Below are 22113 nucleotides of genomic sequence, written 5' to 3' on the forward strand. Positions count from 1 at the left end.
GTCAGGCGTATGCATACACTTGCACAACCTCGTCCTTACAGAGAACCATGCTGTTATTTTTCAGAATGGAGTGGTATTTTCTGTATCTGAAAGTCTTATTATAGTTCTTCAAGACTGTGTGTTGCTTAGGGTAGAAAAGTGTCTGAGAACAGTGGAACCAGAGAAGATTTCCGTGTCTTGTAATTTGGCCCCACTACTCTGACTGCATTAAGTCACACACGTGTTTATAAGGAGACCTAACCCAAGCTTCTGGGACAGTTTTGCTCTTGATTTCCATCACAGACCCAGACCCCACCCCATTGTAGTTTGGTGGACACTTGCTGAGCTATGGCTTAGGGTGGGACACGCTCCTTCAGCATTCAGCTACCTGACTGCAAAGTGGCACCAATACCAACTCAATACAGATGGGTTTTTTTATGAGGATAAACAGGATTATAAAGTAGTCAGTACAGCAAAAGCACAGACAAAAAACAAATGATTGGTGATCTTAGCTAAAAACAAATATGCAATCTTTTAAATAGAGAGCAAGGCACATTTTTGGTTTGGCAAAATAGTAGCACCCTCTGTCACTTCAGTAGCACCCATCACTTCATAGGCTGGCTTTAAATGTTTTCCGCACTGCACGCCAATTCATTGTATTTTCTCCTACAAAACCTCTTCATTTCAGAAAGAACTCTCAGAGGCAACAAGGTCTTAAGAGAACCACATAATGCAGCAATTATGTAGTGGCCTAGAATTACGGACTACCATAAAAGTGAGGCCAATACTGCAGTAGGGGGAAACCGGGGGGGGGGGGGGGGTGAGAGGACAGAGCACTGCCTAAAGCTACCTGATTGGGTCACAGTAGAGGCACAGATTGAACCTGGAACACCCTGACTCACAAGACTGCTCTCAGCCACAGCATTGTTACAACAGCTCTCTGGGACCAAAAATATTTTATCAGCAAGTAAAAGCCTGTAAACATTGGATGTGGAGAACACAACTCAGAAGAGAAAGGTAGAGATGAGAAGACTCATTTCCCAGAAGGCATCAGAATATGAAAACCACAAACGCATTTCAGCAAAAATAGGGACTTGAAATAAATTGTATTTTACTCTGCAAAAATAAGACTGTTCCAGCAGGGGATTTTCTGCTGGCCCACACCAACTGCACAAAATAGGATGCTTTCATATTGAATACTTCCTCACTAAAAGAACTGCAGATCTAGTCCAGGTTCTAAGTACTCAGCCAAGTGACCTCACGAAGACACAGAAACAAAAATCTTTCACCCAGGAATCCAGATTATGCCACGTGTTCTCCAATTTCTACAATAAATGGTGCACCTGTGATTCTATATGCAACATCCACAGGGAAGACTCCCCCACTTGCACCCACAAACAGCAGGGCCAACAATGTCAGTGGTGGTGGGACGTGAAATTATTTGCAGATATGCCCCACACTTCCCCACCCTTCAACTCTTTGCCAAAGATGCGCTTCCCCTATGTCTGAGGAAGGGAACCTAAATGAAACACCATCTGCATAAGCAACAGGAATCGGGGGAATAAAAAGAAATGCAACACAGTCAAAGCCACAGTCTGAAGCGGTCCGAGATCTACTGGAAGTCGAAGAGAAAACTTCAGAACATGTTCAGCACAAAAAGGGCAGGGATTTCTTGAAGAGGAGGAGCCAACCAGTCTGGACACCTTAGAAAACAGGAACACGTGAAATTAAAACCTCACTCACATTATAGATGCCTCCACCCACTGAATGGCCTGTTCACAAAGGAAATCACAGCGCCAGCCTCAAACTTCTGAACCGATATGGGAGAACATAAGAACAGCCCCCTGGATCAGGCCCAGGGCCCATCTAGTCCAGCTTCCTGTATCTCACAGCGGCCCACCAAATGCCCCAGGGAGCACACCAGACAACAAGAGACCTGCATCCTGGTGCCCTCCCTTGCATCTGATATAGCCCTTTTCTAAAATCAGGAGGTTGCACATACACATCATGGCTTGTAACCCGTAATGGATTTTTCCTCCAGAAACTTGTCCAATCCCCTTTTAAAGGCATCCAGGCCAGATGCTGTAACCACATCCTGTGGCAAGGAGTTCCACAGACCAACCACACGCTGAGTAAACAAATATTTTCTTTGTCTGTCCTAACCCTCCCAACACTCAATTTGAGTGGACATCCCCTGGTTCTGGGGTTATGTGTGAGTGTAAAGAGCATCTCTCTATTCACTCTGTCCATCCGCTGCATAATTTTGTATGTCTCAATCATGTCCCCCCTCAGGCATCTCTTTTCTAGGCTGAAGAGGCCCAAACGCCGTAGCCTTTCCTTGTAAGGAAGGTGCCCCAGCCCAGTAATTATCTTAGTCGCTCTCTTTTGCACCTTTTCCATTTCCACTATGTCCTTTTTGAGATGTGGCGACCAGAACCGGACGCAATACTCCAGGTACCATCGATTTGTACAACGGCATTATAATATTAACCGTTCTGTTCTCAATACCTTTTCTAATGATCCCAAGCATAGAATTGGCCTTCTTCACTGCCGCCGCACACTAGATCGACGCTTTCATCAAGCTGTCCACCACCACCGCAAGATCTCTCTCCTGATCTGTCACAGACAGCTCAGAACCCATCAGCCTATAGGTGAAGTTTTGATTTTTTGCCCCAATATACATGACTGGAGACGGACCAGGGACAGGCTGCACTTGCTCCCGGTGTGGAAGGGATTGTCACTCCCGGATTGGCCTTTTCAGCCACACTAGACGCTGTGCCAGAACCACCTTTCAGAGCGCGATACCATAGTCTTTCGAGACTGAAGGTTGCCATACACTTACTTACATTGAAACACATCTGCCATTTAGGGAGGTCAGCTTTCCATTAAGGGCCACAGTCTATTCTCAAGACACACTCAAAGTTCCCTGTCAAAAGCTTCCCTTTAAACTGACTTATATAATAGCTTTCACATCCCCAGAATTATTCAAGCTGCTGATAGAGGTATATACTGGTCCTAACCTAAAGGATAGAGATAGAGATAAGAAGATCCCTGCTGGATCAGGCCAAAGGCTCATCTAGTCCAGCTTCCTGAATCTCACAGGAGCCCACCAGATGCCTCAGGGAGTACACAAGACAACACAAGACCTGCATCCTGGTGCCACTCCCTGGCACCTGGCATTCTGAGGTAGCTTCCTTCTAGAACCAGGAGATTGGACATACCCACTTGTAAGCTGTGATGGACTTTTCCTCTAGAAATCTGTTCAATCCCCTTTGAAAGGCATCTAGGCCAGATGCCAACATCCTGCAGTAAGGAGTTCCACTCTCCTCCTTCCTTACTAGGCTCCTGTCCTTCCCTATAACCCAGGATGAGGTTATAGAGAGTCAGGATGATGTTTGGGAGTTCGACTTAGACCTGGAAGATCCAGATTCAAATCTCTGCTCAACCATGAAGCTTCACGGGTGATCTTAGGTCAGTTGTTGTCTTGCAGCCTCACCTACCTGTGAGGACAAATGGAGGAAAGGAACCATGTACATCACCACCTAGAACAGTGATGCCAACCTGGCCTCCTGTCTGGGCTGCCTGCACCAAACTCTCTAGCCACACTGTGGTCTAACCAGGCCCAGCACTGGATCCTTCACAGTTGGAAGGTTCGGTCTGAGAACAGCTTCACTGGGACCATTTCCTATACAAGGAAACACCTTCCACGAGGGCCAAAGCAAACAAGGCCCAGGCAGGCCTTACACTGACCAGTCTGAAAGGTCAGCAAGGCTACATGGTGTGGACGCACTCATGCAGAGTAAGTCCTACTAGAACAGACAGGCAGCACTGTTAACATGTGCCAGGATCCACACAGCAAGCATTCCTGAAAAGAAACCTTGCTAGAGACTCTTTTGATAGGTCTCCTAACTGCCACAAAACAGGCATCACCCGCTTGAGCCACCCCTCACTTGCAAGCTTTCCTTCACCTTCTACTTCCCACAATAGTCCAACTTGCTCACAAAATCCAGTTCACAACCTGCAATTCAGGCTCATACCATTAAACAAGGTCTAAGTCAGTAGTTTCCAAACTGTGAGTCACGGCTCCACAGGGAGCAACAGAAACCAGCCAGGAGAGCCGTAAAATTCTTGCAAAAAAACCCACCACCCTATACAATGTATAGGATTGTAGCCCTAACGGGGAGCTCAGTAGGTCAAGGGAGCCACCAGTCGAGAATGTTTGGGAACCACTGATCTAAGTCAATCTCTCGGTGTAGGGAACAAGGGAAATCGAAACCTGTCCCTCCCTCCGAGGCAAGATGTGCCCCAGAAGCAGGCAGAGAAGCCTGGGAGTGGGAACCGTCTTGTCTTTTCCTTCTGCAGCAAGAGCAGGATGCCCCTTTTCATGACAACACTTTTCGAGAAGTGCCAGAATATCCATTGGCTGACAGGATGAATCGCAGATTTGCAAGGCCTGGGAACACTCCTGATCTTGTTCGCGCAAACGGGTGGCCAATAAACCCCTCCATGATCGACAAGGGAAAGCAGAAAAACGCTGCTAATTTCACAAACGGCTGATTCTCATCAGAAGAGCCCTTATTTCTGATTTTCAAATTCCAGAACAATTTTCCCTTTCAGCTTCCTTGAACTGGAAAGCCACACGGAGCTCCTGCTCCCATCTGAATTTGTATCACAAGTTCACTCCCTGAGGAGGATGAGCTACACAGTTCAAAAAGATAGCAAGAAGGATGCCTCAGATCTGCTATTATGGGGTGTTTTTTTGGCAACTGCCATAAGTCAAGGCAGCAATTCAACGCATAGTTATTTGGGAGTCAGCTGCACTGAATTTTTCCCCCAGCTCTGTTTAATTTTGACCATGAAGACCTACAAAGTAGATACCTTCAGCCAAAGTACAGGCAGTGGCAGAAAGTACAACACCACTGGAAGAGGCTCCCCCAACCTTGAACTGTCCAGTTGGAGGATCACATCATCATCAACTATGAGCAGAATGACTTAAAAAGGTGAGCCAAATTCCAGTGGGACAACAAGACAGGCATCACCTAAGTGGCAAACAAGAAACCATCTCTGCAGGCTCAGAACATGCTGCTTTCGGTACATCTCTTGAAAGCTTTTCCCCTCAGGTCACACAATCACACAGTTTGAAGGGATCTATGAGACCATCAGTGCCTATCAACCCAGGCAGCTACAACATCCCCAAGAGGTGGCTATTCAGCCTCTGCTTCAAGACCTCCAATGATGGAGAGTCGACCATTTCCCAAGGCAGGCTCTGCTACTGCCAGACAGCACGTACCACCTTGAAGTTCTTCCTGATGTTTAATCAGAATCTCCCTTGTTGTAATGTCAATGCCTGCATGTGTGCAAAATTCTCAGAGAAGGGCAACCAGTTCAGCATATTCCACTCTTTCTGGAGACGCAAATGACACCACAAACAGCTCCGATCTGCCCGTTTGGAACATCCAAAACAAGCCCTTTAATTAAGAATTACTGCTCTCACCTCAGCACCTGAGGACTGAGTTTTAACACCAATCACAGAAATTACAGCGGGAATCCCAAGGACTCGCACGAAGGAGTACATCCCATTGACTCCAGTGGGTTTACTAGGAAGTAAGCACACTTCAGGTTGCCCTGCACACTTCCAAGTGCGACCAAAAGCAACAGAACTCGCTTCTAATGAAGAGGCCTGGGACTGAGTCTTGATGCAGACTCTCATTCTTCCTGTGGCACTTGGGGAATGTGCATTACAAAACACTCACATGCTTCGTCGAGAGTGAAGGCCAGATGCATGCAGAACTAGGCACCACCTCCTTAAGGCTGGGAAACGGAGCATAAGAGTCGCTGCACCCTGAGTCAGGCCTTCAGTTCAGTGGGAAGAACAACACTGACTGGCAGTGTCTCTCTAGGGTTTTGGGAAGAGAAGGGTATTTGCCAGCCCCATCCAGATGTGCTGCCAGGAACTGAACCCAGAACCTGCTCACTGGGCGAAGAGGCACTTTTTCACGGGGGACTCCTCTTCTATTTAGCGAGGGGGGAGAGTCATGATCCCTTTTCACCCCACCACAGGGTCTTTCCCAGGAGCTGTTTAAGAACATCAGCAGAGCCCCGCTTTATCAGGCCCAGGACTCCTCTAGTCCTGCTTCCTGTATCCCACAGTGGCCCACCAGCTGCCTCAGGGAGCACGCAACAAGATGCCACACCCCTGCATCTGGCAATCTGAGGCACTTCTAAAGCTAAGAGGTTGCTTCTACCCACCAAGGCTGGTCACCTGTGTTTGCTGGTGCTTCTTTTGCACCGTCTTAGACTGTGAACACTTTGGGGACTAGGAGCCATTCCGTCATCTGATTTCCTCTGCAAATTGCTTGGTGAATTTTTTGATTGTGAAGCGGTTCTGTACAACAACATCATCATCAACCACCTCCTGCATGCAAAGCAGGGGTCTCCATTGCTGATCTCTGTCCCCGTGGCAAGTGGCTCTTGGGAAGGGACTAAGTGGCAGACACACCCTAACTTCAAAAAATACCCTGTGCTTGCTCTTCAGACTGGATGGGGGCACACAGGCGTGTTGTCCTGAGTTGGGACCAGTCCCCAAAGATGCTCCACTTGTGCTTAATTCTCACCTTCTCTGATTGTTCAGTGTCCCCCCATCTCTCGGTTTGGGCATCCCCAATCAGCTTCCCAAATTTTGAGAAACAGGAGCAAACTTCATTCAAACATTGAGAGAGGCAGTGCGAAAGCTGACTCTCTTAACACTTGCAGCCTTGAAAAAGATGAGCAGAGCAACAAGGTCAGCAGGGGTGCTGCCTGGGACTTGTCAGAGTTCAGCAAGGATGAGGGAGAGTAATGGCAGATGTTTTACAGAACAAGCCATGGACTCTGAGCACCCTCTAGATGCTTCTTACACATGAGATGAATCAGTTGAGCAAAAAGCGTAACTAGTTTTAGCAAACGTTGCCCAGGGCCGGCTCACAGATGCTTGCACTTTGCCCTGTTTCCTATAAAACCGATCACCCAGTAATTTGATTACTGGCACCTGAACGTGTGAACAGAGTCCACCAGCAGGTCCTGTGGTTGAAGCAATGCTAGAGTCCAGGCTCTGGTGCTCACAGATCTGTGACTGCCCATTAATATACAGCCAGCCATCCCTGGATGCAGAGGTCATCAAGTGATGGATGTGCTTCTGTGAAACAGTCCCAGGGATGCACCTTTCTGCTAACTCAACAGCACAGAAGTGCAAAACCCACCAGAGTTTTTCTGCTTCGTGGAGAAGGCATTTGCCAGCCTGGGTCCAAGTCCCGCCCCTTCACCCCATCACAAGCAGGTGTATCCATTACCTCTATTGCAGATGGTACAAAAGTTGCTTGGTCCTTCGCTGTGTTTCTTCAAGTGATCAGCCATGTACGCTGCCCGCAAGTACTTCCCACAGACCTGGCATGGAACTTTATCTTCGTGGCACGCGAGGTGCGAGCGCAGCCGGTCACGGGTGGCAAAGGAAGCGTTGCACGTCTGTGGACAGCAGCAGACGCACATTAGCCACACAGGCACACTACAGTCAAGATTCACATGACTTCACTGGGTCAAGGGGATCCCAAGCGCAACAGTTTCAATCTTGGCAGACATACAAAAGTGGCATGGGACTTAATTTGGTGGGATGAAGCCCCCAACACCCTGAGATCGTGCTGCTACTAACAACAAAATGCACCAAGGCAATAAGGTTGGATGCCAGCTGAACTCTGCCATGTTAGGCTGAACTCTCTGTTTCGTTTAACCAACACAATCTAGGGACAACTCACAGGCAGCTACCTGGACATCTATGGAGAGTAAGAACGGCCCTCAGAAGGCCAGGCAGGGAAGCATCACCAAAACCTGCTTTTCAAGCAGATCTGGTCAAGCAGGTACTAAACAGGCAAAGCCACACACTTATTTGGCAAAACTGAGTGACGTAGGAGCCCTCCGTAGTACAGTGGGTCTTTCACCTCCGAAGGTTCGGAACCCATGAATTTGACCCAAAGCAGGTTCTGAGCCACATCTGGGGGGCCTACAGAGGACTTTCTGCAACCTCAGAAGGTCTCCCAGAGGCCTCTGAGAGGCACCCCTGGTTTGCAGAGAAACCGGAAGTGCTTCTCAGAGGCCTTCTGAGGCACAGGGTGCCTTCTGGATGCGACTGGAGGTCCTCTGTGGCCCTCCCAGATCTCAGTATCCACAGGTTTGGTGTCCGCTGGGGGTCCGGAAACAGATCCCCCAAGGATACCGAGATCCAATCTGTATTCTGTGTTGTCTATCAGATTCCACACTTGCCACCGGCAACATCCTGAAATCCTCTGCAACATTAATAACTCGGACTCAACGTTTTACAGAATTCAGAACACTGAAATGAGCCGAAAGGCTTTGTTTCACATGCCTCCTGCATGCCAGAGCTCCTATTTGCACACTGGATTGGGTGGACTGGATGCACAAGCTCTCTGTCTATCCCAAAGCAGAAGACACAGGGAGGAAAGAGGCACCTTTGGCAGAAGAACAGCAGGTGTGCAGGAAAACGAGAGGGACAGAGCAGGAGGTGGCAGCGATGAAGCCAGAGTGCGCACCTACACACTCACCATGGAGACCCAGGAGGAAGAGCTCCTGGGATTTGCTTACAATGCCTGCTGCTGAACTTAGACGTGAAAGGAATCTCCAGGTTCACGAGCAGCTGCCTCAGTCATCACACATTCTGATGCAGCGCTACATGGAATATGCAAGGAACTTATGGCAGTGGTTTTCAAAACTCTCGGGGAGAGTTTGAGCCGCTCTAAGTTCTTGTGGGGCCAGGGCGGAGGCAGCGGGGGCGGGGGGGAAGGCAGGATTGCGTCACTCAGGGGGCTGCAAGGGCTTGGGTACAAGCCGAGCAGATCGCACCCCGCCTCTGCTAAAGCGGAAGTGGAGTGCAATCGCTCCACTTTCACTTCTGAAGTTGCAGGAAGCCTGCAGAAGGTCGTGCAGGGCTCCCTGCACCCCCAGGAGGCGGCAGGAGACTCGGGTAAGTGGACCCAAGCCCCTGCAGCCCCCCGAGCAGTGCAATCCTGGGGATTGCTCCGCTGCCTCCTCCCTGCCTCCAGGCTTCCCTCCCCCCCTTAAGGTGAAAGTGGCATCGCAACGCCCGTCTGAAAAGCCCTGACTTATGGAATTCATACACACACTGCAGGGTGGCTGCCATTAACTTACAGCCCAATCCTATGCATGTCTACTCAGAAGTAAGTCCCATTCAAGTCAATGGGGCTTACTCCCAGGAAAGTGTGGATCGGATTGGGCTGTCAGTTGGCTCTGAATAGTGAGCATGCACATTTATGCTCAATTTATGGTTAGGAAAAGCCTCACCACGGCCACTAGCCAGCACAGTTAAACAGAACTGCCACATACAGCAATCAGGAACACTTGATGCTGGGGAGAGAAGGCAGGTGATGTCCACAGCCTCTGCGCCCCCCTTCTGAGCTTCTCCAGGGCATTTGGCAGGCTGCTGCTGGCAGGACAACACTAAGGTAGGTGGCCCTTGATCAGGCGCATCAACTTAGCATCTCACGCTCAGAGCAGATCCCAACCCAGTCCTGTGTTCTTGTTTTAGACATGCAGCATTTACTGTAAGCGGTTTTGTGCCAGTTTTTTAAATTGGGAAAACGGATGGGAGGAGAAGAAAGCAATGCCCAAAAGTCATCCTCCTGTTGGTGCACAGTCCTCACACCGTTTGGACTGGAGTGCAGCCCCTCAAACCCAATCCAGCAGCCTCTGGCACACAAAGGGTCTCCAATAGGCACTGGGCACTCCAGTAACTGGAAAGACTCCCCCGCCCCCGCCAGTGCTCTCAGTTCATCAGAGCTGCCTCTTCTACGGACTGTGTGGAGAACCACGTCAAAGCAAGAGGACTCCAAGCACACATCAGAACTCCAGGCTGGAGTGGGAAAAGTCATCAACGCAGCAGGTTTTTGGAAACTGCTGGATTATAATTACTGCATTATAATTACAATTAATAATATAATTAATAACATCGCAAAAGCTGTGTGTGAGTGCATTCTTCACTGAGAAAGGTCCACGAAGAGCTGCTGAAGCCAGAGATAACAGCAGCACTGGAGGAAAATGAAATCTGGGGCTTTTCTAGTTACAGGGTGGCACTTCCGAGGCTGGCCTCATGCTGCACATCACCAATCGCTTCCTAAGGCTCTCTATACAGAGAAGCATCAGGGCTCTTTTCAGCCTTCCCCAGGGACATCACATCACTGGCTATCACTGGGACGACTTAACACTCAGGCTCCGCACGCAAAGAAAAGTGCACAGCACAGTCCCTCTTACAATTTCAGTGACAGAACAAGGAGGAGCAGAGGGCAGAGGGCTCAGGACAGGAGCAGCAAAGCAGAGGGAGGATATACTGGGACCTGGAAGAGCAAGAACAGAGGGGTGGCTTTGGTGAGGGTGGAGGAGGCAGCGGCAACGCAGAACACAGCAAAAGGGGAGTTTCTCTGGAGGCACAAAAGAAGGCAGTGCAGGGCAGGAAAGATCAGAATGGAGGAGACATGAAGAAGAAGGATCAAGAAGAGGAGCTTGGGGGGGGGTCAAGGAATGTCAGGGCTGTATGGATGCACTATGACTATGCCCAATGTACGGCACTGAGCTTCTTATTTCTGCTTCTTCAAAGTCCACTTTCTCACTCTCTTGGCTACTGAGGTATGCCTGAAAGAATAGCAGCAGTGACAGAGAATCCCAGAAGCCACAGCAGTGGCCAAGGATGGGGCTTCCTCCCCCCTCTCAAAAAAAATCAATAGTAGAATAAATTATATGAATTGGTGAACCAAAAAATGAATACAGAATTCCACCAATTGCAAGAGTAAAGTATGGAAATTGCCTTGACATACATAATTTATGCTGGCTGCAGAATTCAGCTTTTCTGGTGCCTTTGTGTTTTATTTAATGCAGCTCTGATCCTTGTAGGGGACAACAGTGTGACTGAAAAGCAGAGGGGCAGAATCAGGGTCCTGTAGATGACAGACCCCCTCTCTTGTGTGCCAGTCAGTAGACTCTTCACTAGACATCCTGCTCTCCGCCCCGCCCCCAGCTCTTGGCAGCAGGAACCCCAGGCACTCCCTGATGCTTGATACACAGGGGAGGGATGGCGTTTCCAAAGGCTTCTGGGTCAGACAGCAAGGTCCTGAATTGTTCAAACACAAAGCATACTAACAAGCTGCAATACAGAATACAGTGGGTCCTCCTTACCAATGGGTTCAGCATTCAAAGATTTCAGTATCCAAGAGTACCAAGCCTGTGGCTGGAGGGTCACAGGATCTCCCAGACGTGACCAGAAGTGCCCTCTGGTCACATCCATGAGGTTCTGTAAGGCCCTTTCCACAGATTCCACTATCTGCGGAAATCAGTGCCCGTGGGGGAGAGGTCCTGGACCGGATCCCCTGAGGATATAGAGGGCCCACGGAATTGCTGCATAAAATCTTTTCTCTGTTGCATACTCTGCTTTCACTGGGATAGTGGAGTCCTTTATAAGGCTTGGCAATACCTGCCCTGCTACTGAATGGAGATTACAACCCTTGCTTAATTAATTAAGCCTTGGATGCAAATGATATTGGCTAATCTATTATTGTGTAATAGTCCAGTACAAACAAAGCTAATAAAGAAGCAATCACAAAATTTATGTTCATTTCAACAGACTCCACATCCAGAGGTTAGAAAGATGTACTGTACATAGAGCACTGAGCAGAAGCTTATGCCCCCTGCTGGATCTAGGCCAGAAGAGCAGGTATAGTAAACAAAATTATTGCAAGGAATGGACTTCACAGGGAAATTTCTCTGGAAAAGATTTTTTTTTTTAGCAGATACAAATTTCAAATACTGTATAACCTCTCAGGATTTTGCACTGAGCAAAATAGGTGCAGTTTATATAAAGCAAAAAGGCAATTTGGAAAGAGAGCTTTTCGATAAGATTTGGATACCAGCATATTTTCATAATCAATGGAAAAGATTGATTTCATAATCAATGGAAAAGATGAAAGAAATCCATCGGCCTCAAGATCTACATCATCCAATCCAGGAGGCAGGCCAGTGGAAAAGGAACGGCTGTTCCTATGACCCAAACCAAAATATAGGAGGTTTCTAGCTCTTAAAAATACCATTAGCTGCAATTTTCAAACTACTTCATATTCAGAACAAAAACTACCCAGCACTGATGGAGCAATTCCCAGATCTTAAACTTAATCCAGTGGGAAGTTCTCCTCTCCAAACCCTGTTGAAATGAACACAGGACCGCATGAATATATGCATGAATGTATTAAATAATATATTTTCTGGCACTGGGTTTAATTGATCTGGATCTCTTGCAGCCAGATATCACACAATCCATTTTTAACAGTTATTTTAACAGATTGGCAAAAACAATTGTTTTTTAAAGTGACAGAAAGTCTCTTTCAGAGCACAACCATCAGTTACAAGAACTTAGAAAAGAAGTTGTTGTTTTTTAAAAAAAGAAAGAAAACAGTCAGTTTTGCCCAACTAATGTCATATTTTAGAATGTTAGTGTCTTGAAATATACAACTTCCAGAGGTGGAGCTGGGTTACAGTCCAATCCTATCCACACTTTCCTGGGAGTAAGCCCCATTGACTCAAATGGGACTTACTTCTGAGCAGACATGCATAGGATTGGGCAGTTAGTCTGCAGCAGCAAAAACCACAAAAAGTCCAGTGGCGCCTTAATGGCAAATCCATTGATTGTAGCACAAACTTATGTACGTCTCTAGCAGCGGCCGCAAAACGTGGCACTTTCCGTTCCACGCTGCAGCCTCCTATCTTTCCAGTCAGTCTTCTCAGAAAGCCACACTGGGCAGCTGCTTCCTCTTCCCGTTGCCCCAGCAAGTTCTGCGCCCCAATTTCAAGGCAGAAGCAGCTTTCCAGCATGACCTTCTGAGAGGATCGGCTGGAAAGACAGGAGTCTGCAGCGCAGAATGGAAAAGGCCACGCCCGGATGACCTGGTTCCAGCATGCAGTGGTCTGCAGTTTGGAGATTGCTGGTCCATAAGATGCCACAAGAACCTTTGCTGCTTTTAAAAAATATAGTGATCCTTCATCAGTGTGTTGCTGTCTTAATTATCAGTAAAGGCAAGACGCCAGGGCTTTCTTAGCAGACAATGCAAAGGCAAAGAAATATACTAAAAATATATCAAAATCAGAGAAATTAAAAATAACAGTGTTTGCGAAATACCTCTTGAAGTTTCAACTGCTCTAGGGCTGCAGGGGTCTCTGAACTTACTCCATGGAGGCTGGCAATTTCCTGCTAATAGGCAGGAAGTAAGAGAAATTAGAAAAGGAAGAAATTTGCTCCACATTGAAATCATTTGGGGAAAGCACTGGGGCGCTAAAGGTTGTCCTGGCATAAACATTTTTTTTGTCCCTCCAGACCATGCAAAGTTTGTTTGGGAGAATACAGCTTTTTTTCCCCTGAAGTGGAAGATTGTCAGGTATTGCCAAAAATTACATGGTAAAAGTGGATCATTAATGGATCACCTCCCCTTCCACCCTGCTCCAATTAAAAGACAAGCCACAGATCTTCCAGTCGTCCCTACTGCAAGCAATATTATGACCTTCAATGACTTCGACCCACATCAGAGCAGCCTGGCCACGCCAGTTTCCATGTAACAGGCATACAGTGCTTGAAATGTACTACATTGGGAATCATGTCCCAGTAATACATTTTGTATGTCTTTCATGCCCCTGGCAGCCTGCAACCCAAAACCCTCCAGGAGCTGGCAGAACCGCTGCTGGGAGACATTGTTGTGTGAAGCATCAGCGTCTCTTGGGCCTCTGTGTTCATACAAAGTGTGCGAGCAGTTGCATGGAGGTGCCAGCTCCTACAGACTGAGCTCTGTGTGCGAACATTCCTCGTTGCAAGCTCAGGGGTGGCACTCATGCTACTAGTAGCAATGGGGAAGGGTAAAGTCACCCCCCATTTTAAGCTTTGCACTATGTAGTGCGAATTTCTTGCCTGGTTCTGGTCATGGCAACACAGCTTACAGAGAGTGACTCTGGAGCATTTGCAATGGTCCAGCAGAACAGTCACTATGAAAGAGGCTTCTCCATCATGGAGACTTCCATCTCGACACAAAAGAGCAAAAAAGACCAAAATATAGACATTATTTTCTAGCTGTTAGAAATACCACCGGTAGCCCTCGACCAGTCAACACCTTCCTTCATAAGAACAGCAGCAGAGCCCCGGTGGATCAGGCCAAAGGCTCAGCTTCCTGTACCTCACAGTGGCCCATCAGATGCCTCAGGGAGCACACAAGACAATAAGAGACCTACATCCTGGTGCCCTCCCTTGCATTCTGAGGCAACCTACTTCTAAAATCAGGAGCTTGCACATACTCATCACTGCATGTAACCTGTGATGGACTTTCCTCCAGAAATTGCCCAATCCCCTTTTAAAGGTATCCAGGATACATTGTATGGCAAGGAGTTCCACAGATTAATTGCAGCCTGGGCATAAAAGAGCATAAAAGATATATGCTCTTTTGTTTGTCCCAACACTCAATTTGAGTGGATGTGTGAGAGGGAAAAGAACATCCTCCTAACCACTCTATCCTCCCCTTCATAATTTTGTTTGCCTCAATCATGTCTGTCTGTCCGCCCCCCCCCAACACCTTTGTTCTAACTGCAGAGCCCCAAACGTGGTAGCCTTTCCTCGTAAGGGAGGTGCCCCAGCCCTGTAATCATTTTGGTCACTCTCTTTTGCACCATTTCCAATTCAACTATAACCTTTTTGAGATTTGGCAACTAGAACTGGATGCAATCCTCCAGGTGTGGCCTTACCATCGATTTGTACAACCGCATTATAGTATTGGCGGTCTTATTCTCAATACCTTTTCCAATGATCCCAAGAAAGGAATTGGCCGCCTTCACCACCACCCTTCCAAAGTCAAGGGTTTTGTGTCAGATTTGCATGGCAAATTACTGAGCTGTTCCCCAACAGTTTGTTTCCGTTATGCCCACTATATCAATGTTTTCTCAGGCCCCCAAACATTCCCGTTCCCGTCTTTGCTCAGAGATTTGCACAGAAGCCCTTGTACTTGGAATCCCCCCAGATGGGCTGCTCCTTTGCTCCTTTATCCCTGCAGCCTCTCATTCTGCTGCACTGGCTATCACTTCCCATCAGGCTTCCACTCCCAATACCTATTCCATCACTACGTTGTTGCTCTCTAACCTCCCCATCCTCATTCCATAGGGATGAGGAGTCCCAACTGGATGCCCTGCGACTCCTGTTGGCTTTCCCCCAGGGTTCAGTTTAAAAGCTGCTTGGTCACCTTTTTGATGTTACACGCCAGCAGTCTGGTTCCTTTTTGGTTCAAGTGAAGCCCATCCCTCTTGTGTAGGCCCAGTTTGTCCAAAAACATTCCACAGTGCCTAATGAATCCAAACACCTCCTCCCGACACCACCGTCTCATCCACACATTGAGACCCCTGAGCTAGGCCTGCCTAGCTGGCCCTGCATGTGCAATAGGTAGCGCTTCCGAGAATGCTACCTTCAGGGTCCTGGCTTTGAGCTCCCTGCCTAGCAGCCTAAATTTGGCCTCTACGCTCTCCTAGCTACGTTTTCCGACGGCTACCTCCTCCCCAGCACTCTCTACCAGCCTATCTAGATGAGACGTAAAGTACGCAACCTTCACACCAGGCAGGCAAGTCACGATGCACTCCCTTGTTTGTCTCAGATCCCCTATCTCTATTCCTGACAACTGAATCACCTACTGCAAGAAGACCCCGACCCCCCTTACCGCCAAGGAGTGTGACTGGATACGGGCCTGTCCCCTGAAGAAGGGGCCCCTTCAGGGAATTGTTTCTCTCTTCTCTAGAATGCACCCTCCAGCCCTGAGACTTCCTACTCTGGCAGCTGGGGAGCTACTCTCCTGAGGGTGGGACGATGCCTGCATGACTCACCGTGGTTCCTCTCTGCCTGCCTCTGCTTCTCCAGGTTGGTAATCAAGGTTTCAAGGGAGCAGACCCATTCCCTGAGTCCATGGAACTCCTTGCGCCAAGGACACACCCAAACTCCTTCCCATTCAAACTCCCACAGGAAAACTCATCTGGTCTCACTCACAGATCCATCATTGCCTGAACAGCAACTTTGAATGACCGACTTCCATCAGGTGCAGACAGTCAGAACAACTGCTGAGATTGGATTTGTGCTGGTTCTGCACCTTCTGAATATGCTCCAAGGGGAAAGAGAATACCAATCTAGCAGCCAACGCTTCCTCCTCTGTGATTTCTGGGTTCTCTGGAAAAGGAAGAGGCGCTGGTGGTAGCCACTCTGTGATGTGGCCGACACCCCTCCTGTTCCTTCTCCTGCGGAGGCTCTCGCTTGAATGAAGGGCCCCTTCAAGGGGGAGCCCCCACAGGAGAAGGATCACCGAGCAGAAGCCACATCATGAAGCATCCGCTGCTAATGCCTCCTCCCTCCCTCCCTGGGTGAACCCAGAAGTGACGTCATGTGATGATGTGATATCACGATGCCACTGCCCTGAACATCGGGGTCATTACACCTCTGACAGGGAGTGATACCAGTGCTTTTCAACCAGTGGTACTAGTATCAGCCACGGGACTTGACAGTGTGGTAAGGGACATTTGGCCCTCCTGCCATGGTGACTACATACTGCCCCCCAGCCCAGTCCTGTTGCAAACAGAAGTGGCTGGGACAACAGCACACCAGGCAAGGTGGTGCAGCTGCCTGGCCTGGCCTTCCAAAGAGGCACGGTTTGAGGAAGGAGGACGCAGAGCAGAGTCCCAACCCTCTCCTGAGCACAGCTGCCGTCTCTGCGACAGAGGAAGCGCTTGGAAAAGTGGCACAGGGGGAGGGCTGGGCGCCCCAGACCAGGATGGCAAAAGTGGAGCTCGCCTTCCCACTCTAGGTCAGCGGTTCCCAAAGTGTGCACCAAGGTGCCCCAGGTGCACTCACTGGGGCACCACGCAGTCTCTTCTTCCTGGTGGGTGTGCCATGGCTACAGTGAGTTTGGGAACTGCTGAAAAAAGCAGAAAAAGTTTAAATGCCTGGGAGTGAAATTACCTTTCCCCCCTTATAAACAACACAACAAAATTTCAGCTGAAAATGTAACTAAAAAACAAGCAACAGTGGATGTTGGCAGACTGAACCAGTGCCCCAGGTGTTTGCTAGAAAAGGCTGCATCCAGATTAAATTCACACTCTTTAAATGATACGGCTCAGATGTAGGCAAGGTGCAGCCCACAGGTCCTTGCTCTGGCCCATACAACTCAGTGCTCACAAGTCTCCCATGACTACAGGTGTTTGAAAATGGTGCTATTGATTTTACTCAGAAGTAAGCCCACTGTGTTTGGTAGAACTTAGGCTATAATCCTTTCTTACTCACTCACACAAATACCCTAGTACCCTTGAACACCCCTCTAATTTCTTAGTGTTGGGTATCACTACATCTGCACCAGGCCAGTGTTTGCAAGCTGCCTTCATTTCAATTCAAAAGACAGATGGGATAAAAATCTTAAGTCTACTAATACCCATCATCAGCAGGGAATCTAGATCTCTGTTGGTTTAACAGTAAGAGATCTAACCTTGCATTCTTCAGACCCAAGCACAAACATTTATGTGACTGAAAGGGAGGAAAACAACAATATATGCAATGGATGCTTGAGCTAATGGCTCCTGTCTCACTGCCTGGGAGGGGACAACCCCTCCCACAGTTCCCATTCCGAAGGCTGTTCAGGGGAGGGGGAGAGGCCTGCTCAAGGTAATTGCCACCTGCTAACTGGCATGTTCCTAAAACTAAGGAGGCTGAGCCACCTGTTTGTGGGCACACAGACGACAGAGATCAGCTGCAGCATTTGATGATGTGACCAGACGCACAAAGCCACAGAGAAAGGGATCCAGGGCTGGGGAGGCAGGAAGGAGCGCCTGGGAGAGGATGTAGAAGAGCCAGAGAAGCCATCAGGAGGAGGGTGAGGTGGGAAGAGACAGAGATGTGGAATCACCCGCAGGGTCTGGAGGAGGAACAGTTGTCTCAGGGACCGCAACACACAGGGCCACATTCTTCACAGACTTGCACCTTGCCTCATCACTATCTCCATTACACACCCTCTCTCATCCCACAGGTCCTACCTGGCATTTGTGAGGTCTCTCCGACGTGTGCACCTGCTTGATATGCCCATTCAAGTGGTCAGGCCTTAAAAAAAATGAAAAAAACCAGGCATAAACCGTAAGTCTGCGAGCACAATCACATCTGAGTGAACAATGATTTTCAGAGGGCAGAGACTGCATTCTTTTTTTATTTTTATTTTTTTATTATTTTTAATTTTTTTTAATATATTGCCAGTTTATTTATATTTTTTATATTAAATAAATAAATAAATAAATAAATAAAGCGGCTGCATTTGTGATGTTAGTTCTATTTCACCCAGAAGCCTTTGCGGGTCAGCAATATCCAGAGCTGGTCATCTGTGACTTTCAGTCCAGCCCCAACAAAGGGTGCGATTCCACTGCACAGTCAAAAACCTGCCATCTGGCAGAGTTCTGTGACAGCTGAGCCCAGGGCTCCATTCCACGTTCCAGAGAAGGCAGCCATGTGTTGGGACACCCACCTTCAGACTGATCCTATTCACTCAACGTATTTATTCCTGCCTTGTTTGGAAGTCTGCCTTTTGTTCACCTGCAGTTTTTTATTTTTCATTTGATTGTTTAGATGTGTTATATAATTTATTTAATTATTTATTATATGATAGTTTTCTTGAAGGCAACAGATTTTTTTTTTAAAATCTGAAATAATTCTTTGCCTTGAATCACACCCAACCTGCCTAGCTTCATGTTCCATTGTGGGTCACGTAAGGACATCCTGAGTGTTAGGAATACCAAAACACAAAATATACATGTAGAGTTGCAAAATTTAACCAATTCTAAAGGGATATCAAACAAGCGGCAATTTCTTTTTTAAAAAATTCTGTTTCATACAAAAATGTATTAAAAACACCTGCAGACGACAAGCACCAGTGGAGAAAAGCCTGTCTTCAGCCTGGTCCACCTGGCTCGGGACTGTCTACACTGGCTGACAACAGCTCTCCAGCTCTTTGACAGACAGGCCTTACTAGTAGACGCCAGAGACTGAACCAGAGATCTTCCTCCTAAACTTGGTGGAACTTCCAAGTCAACACACACAGGGCCTGGCTGCATTTATTTCAGTGAGCTCAGTCACAAGTGACTTTTCCTCCCCCCCCCCCGCCCCACGAGTGCCAGACTGCAGTCTTCATCAAGCTTCAAATGTTTCCATTTGGGAGAGCAACAAAAACCGAAAATGGTTCTGATGGTTGTTTTTCCAGTGCCACCAAAGCCTCTGAGTGGGGGGGGGGGCGCCCTGAAAAGCTTATTTTCTGGGTGGGAGTTGTCATCGTCGTCCGTCCCCCCACCCGGTGGGAAGAAAGCCTCACATTGTCTGAAACTCCAAAGGCTGCCTGGAAACCAATTATCCCTCTCTCCTCCCCCAGCTTTGCTGCCCTCAGCCGAAGACACAAAGCTCAAAGGAATTTGCCCTCCATATAGACACTGGATTGAGGCTGTTAAACCTGATGCAAGGGTGGGTGGGCTAAGGTTGCCCTACTGGTTCGTCCTGTTTGGGTCTTAAAACCCAAAGCTACATTCCAAGGTGGCTCCTGCTTCAGGGCAATGATGCTCTGGGAGCCAATTCCCAAAAGTTAGAGCAAGACCCAGCAGGGGCAAGACAGGAAAGGAAAGTCTCTTTCCCCCACTACTAACATGGGAGTCACCTGTTTCTCTAGGGAGGACCCCCATCTCTGAAGAAGCCCAGTCACGTGTTGTGGGTCCAGAGCCTGGTAGACAAGGCTGTGACAGGAAAATTGCGCCCTGAAGCAGAACCTGTGCAGGAGCCTCGGTCGCTGGCTCCCCGAGTTAAGAAAGCGAAGCGACCACCTTCACCTTCTTCAGACTCTTTGCTCTCCAGCCCTTTGGAGCCAGAGGAATTGTTCACCAAGTACTATAACAGCACAATCCTATGCATGTCGACTCAGAAGTAAGTCCCATTGTGTTCAGTGGGGCTTGCTCCCATGAAACATGCATAGGATTGCAGTCTAAGGGCCCAATCATATCCAACTTTCCAGCACCAGTGCAACTGCAATGCCGCCCCGAGATAAGGGAACAAACATTCCCTTCTCTTATGGAGGCCTCTGTGACTGCCCCCCCACCACAGGATGCAGCGCACACCCCATTGGCACAGCTGCGCCAGCACTGGAAAATTGAATAGGATTGAGCCCTCAGACTTCCTCATTCATGAGGTCCACCAAGCACAATTTCCGGTTTCCTTGTTTTTATGTTTTATGCCTTGAAGGCATTCTGAGGCCTGGGTCCCTCTGGTGCGGGGAAGTTGCATCTTTTTGCCCCTAACAGCCATTCTGAAGCCTGCACAAAGCCCTCCAGAGGTAGCTCCAGTCACCTTCAGAGGTTTTAAAGGGTCCAAAACCGCAAATTTCATTATCAGCGGTGTTTGGCATTCGCGGGGGTTTGAGAATGGATCTGCTGCAGATACCGAGGCCCCACCTGTATTACTAGGACCAAAAAAGGAGACCCAATCCTAATAATATTTACTCTGAAGTAAGTTTAATCTGAGTCAACTAAATTTACTTCCAGTTTCAGGTTGCAGTTGTCAGAACTGTTGGTTAGAAATAGGTTCCACTGGCAGCTCATGATAAAATCAGAAGCACATACAGCGAGTCCTCACTTCAAGTGAGGTTTTTCAAATGTTTTGAAAGGCTACAGTTTTTGAAAGGTTCTTGGAAACTGCAACTTTAAGTGGAATAACTTATAATGAAACCCATTTTACTGCAGGCTAATTGATCTACGCAAACAAGAGTTGAGTTCCTGTACAGGGGACTCTCCTTCTCTGAGGCTTCAGCACCCATGGATTTAACTCAGCGTAGCTGCTGCCTGTGCACCTCCGAACGGCCGTGCGTAGCCCCTGCACCTCAGAACACCTCCTGGCTGTGAAGACCAGAAGATGCTTCTGGTCACTTCTGGGAGGTCCTTGAGGGCCCCCCCCCCAGATTCCATTATCAGCAGAGGGTCTGGGAAGACTTGCTGTATATAAAGTGGGGATACTTGCTGGCGTAACAGGACATGGAAAACATCCAGGCGTTTCAGTGGAAAAGAGGCCAAGCACGAGCTGGCAGTGTGACCAGGAAGCACAGAAGGGGTGTGCTGTGTCGGGCTGCGTCAACAGACAGATACGCGGGCTGTCCGACTTACATCCGGGGTGCAGAGAGTTGTGTCAGGACTTTTGTGCAGACGTAACACCTGCATAGTGGCACTTTTGCGCAGGCACGACGGTGCAGGGCCAGCACAAGCCAGCTGCTTCAACTGACATACGCTCCGACTGCCAGACAAGCCTCTGGACTGCAACCAGCACGTACTGCATACTGGGGGCTTATCACAGCATCCAGATCACACGAACAGGACCCCTGTATTCTGCTGCAGTCGGAACCAACCAGGAACACCCACAGTTTGAGAGGAATATTGAGAAACTAGGGTGGGCCCAGAGAAGGGTGTCAGGACGGGGAGCTGGCCATGTATAGTTCGGAGAAGGGAGGACTAAGCAGGGGCAGGATAGCTATCTATAAATATCCGAGGGGCTGTCATGTGGGAGAGGAAACAGGCTTGTTCTCAGCTGCTCCAGAGGGCAGGACCGGGACAAATGAGTTGTAACAGGACAAGGAAGATTTTGATTAAACTTTAGGAGAAACGTCCTGACAAGGTGAACTGTTCAGCAGTGGCACAGCCTGCCTCAGAAGGGGACGTTCTCTCCAGCGTCACAGATGGAGAACCACCCATCAGGAATGTGGACAATGTACGCTGGCCAGGGTTGGACTCCATGATCTTCTAGGCCCCCTTCCAACTCTCCGTTTCTGTGCATTGGAAGTTATTTCAAAATAAGAGTCAAACGGGATCCGTGTCCAATTGTGCAATGCAACCCTTTTCTCCTAGGGTGGTTGCAAAACAATAGCAGGGATGGGGGGGCTTCAGTATTTTGCCCCTGCTTCAGTTTTAACCCCAATCAGCCCCCCCACCACCTTCTAAAGAAGTTTTTCTCACCTAAAAATA

The 22113-nt window shown here is 48.4% G+C and overlaps 1 protein-coding gene across 1 annotated transcript in view; it reads right to left on the reverse strand.

Annotated features, from left to right (window-relative positions):
• PATZ1 (POZ/BTB and AT hook containing zinc finger 1) overlaps positions 1-22113 on the reverse strand; it is a 40229-nt gene that overhangs the window by 6290 nt on the left and 11826 nt on the right. Inside the window, exons 4-6 of the mRNA XM_066609939.1 lie at positions 18115-18178; positions 13202-13273; positions 7308-7479 (exon numbers count right to left, since the gene is read on the reverse strand). Coding sequence (XP_066466036.1) covers positions 7308-7479; positions 13202-13273; positions 18115-18178 — 308 coding nt within the window. The remainder of the gene's footprint in view (positions 1-7307; positions 7480-13201; positions 13274-18114; positions 18179-22113) is intronic.

This window comes from Tiliqua scincoides, chromosome 14 (genome assembly GCF_035046505.1).
Source record: "Tiliqua scincoides isolate rTilSci1 chromosome 14, rTilSci1.hap2, whole genome shotgun sequence".
NCBI lineage: Eukaryota > Metazoa > Chordata > Lepidosauria > Squamata > Scincidae > Tiliqua > Tiliqua scincoides.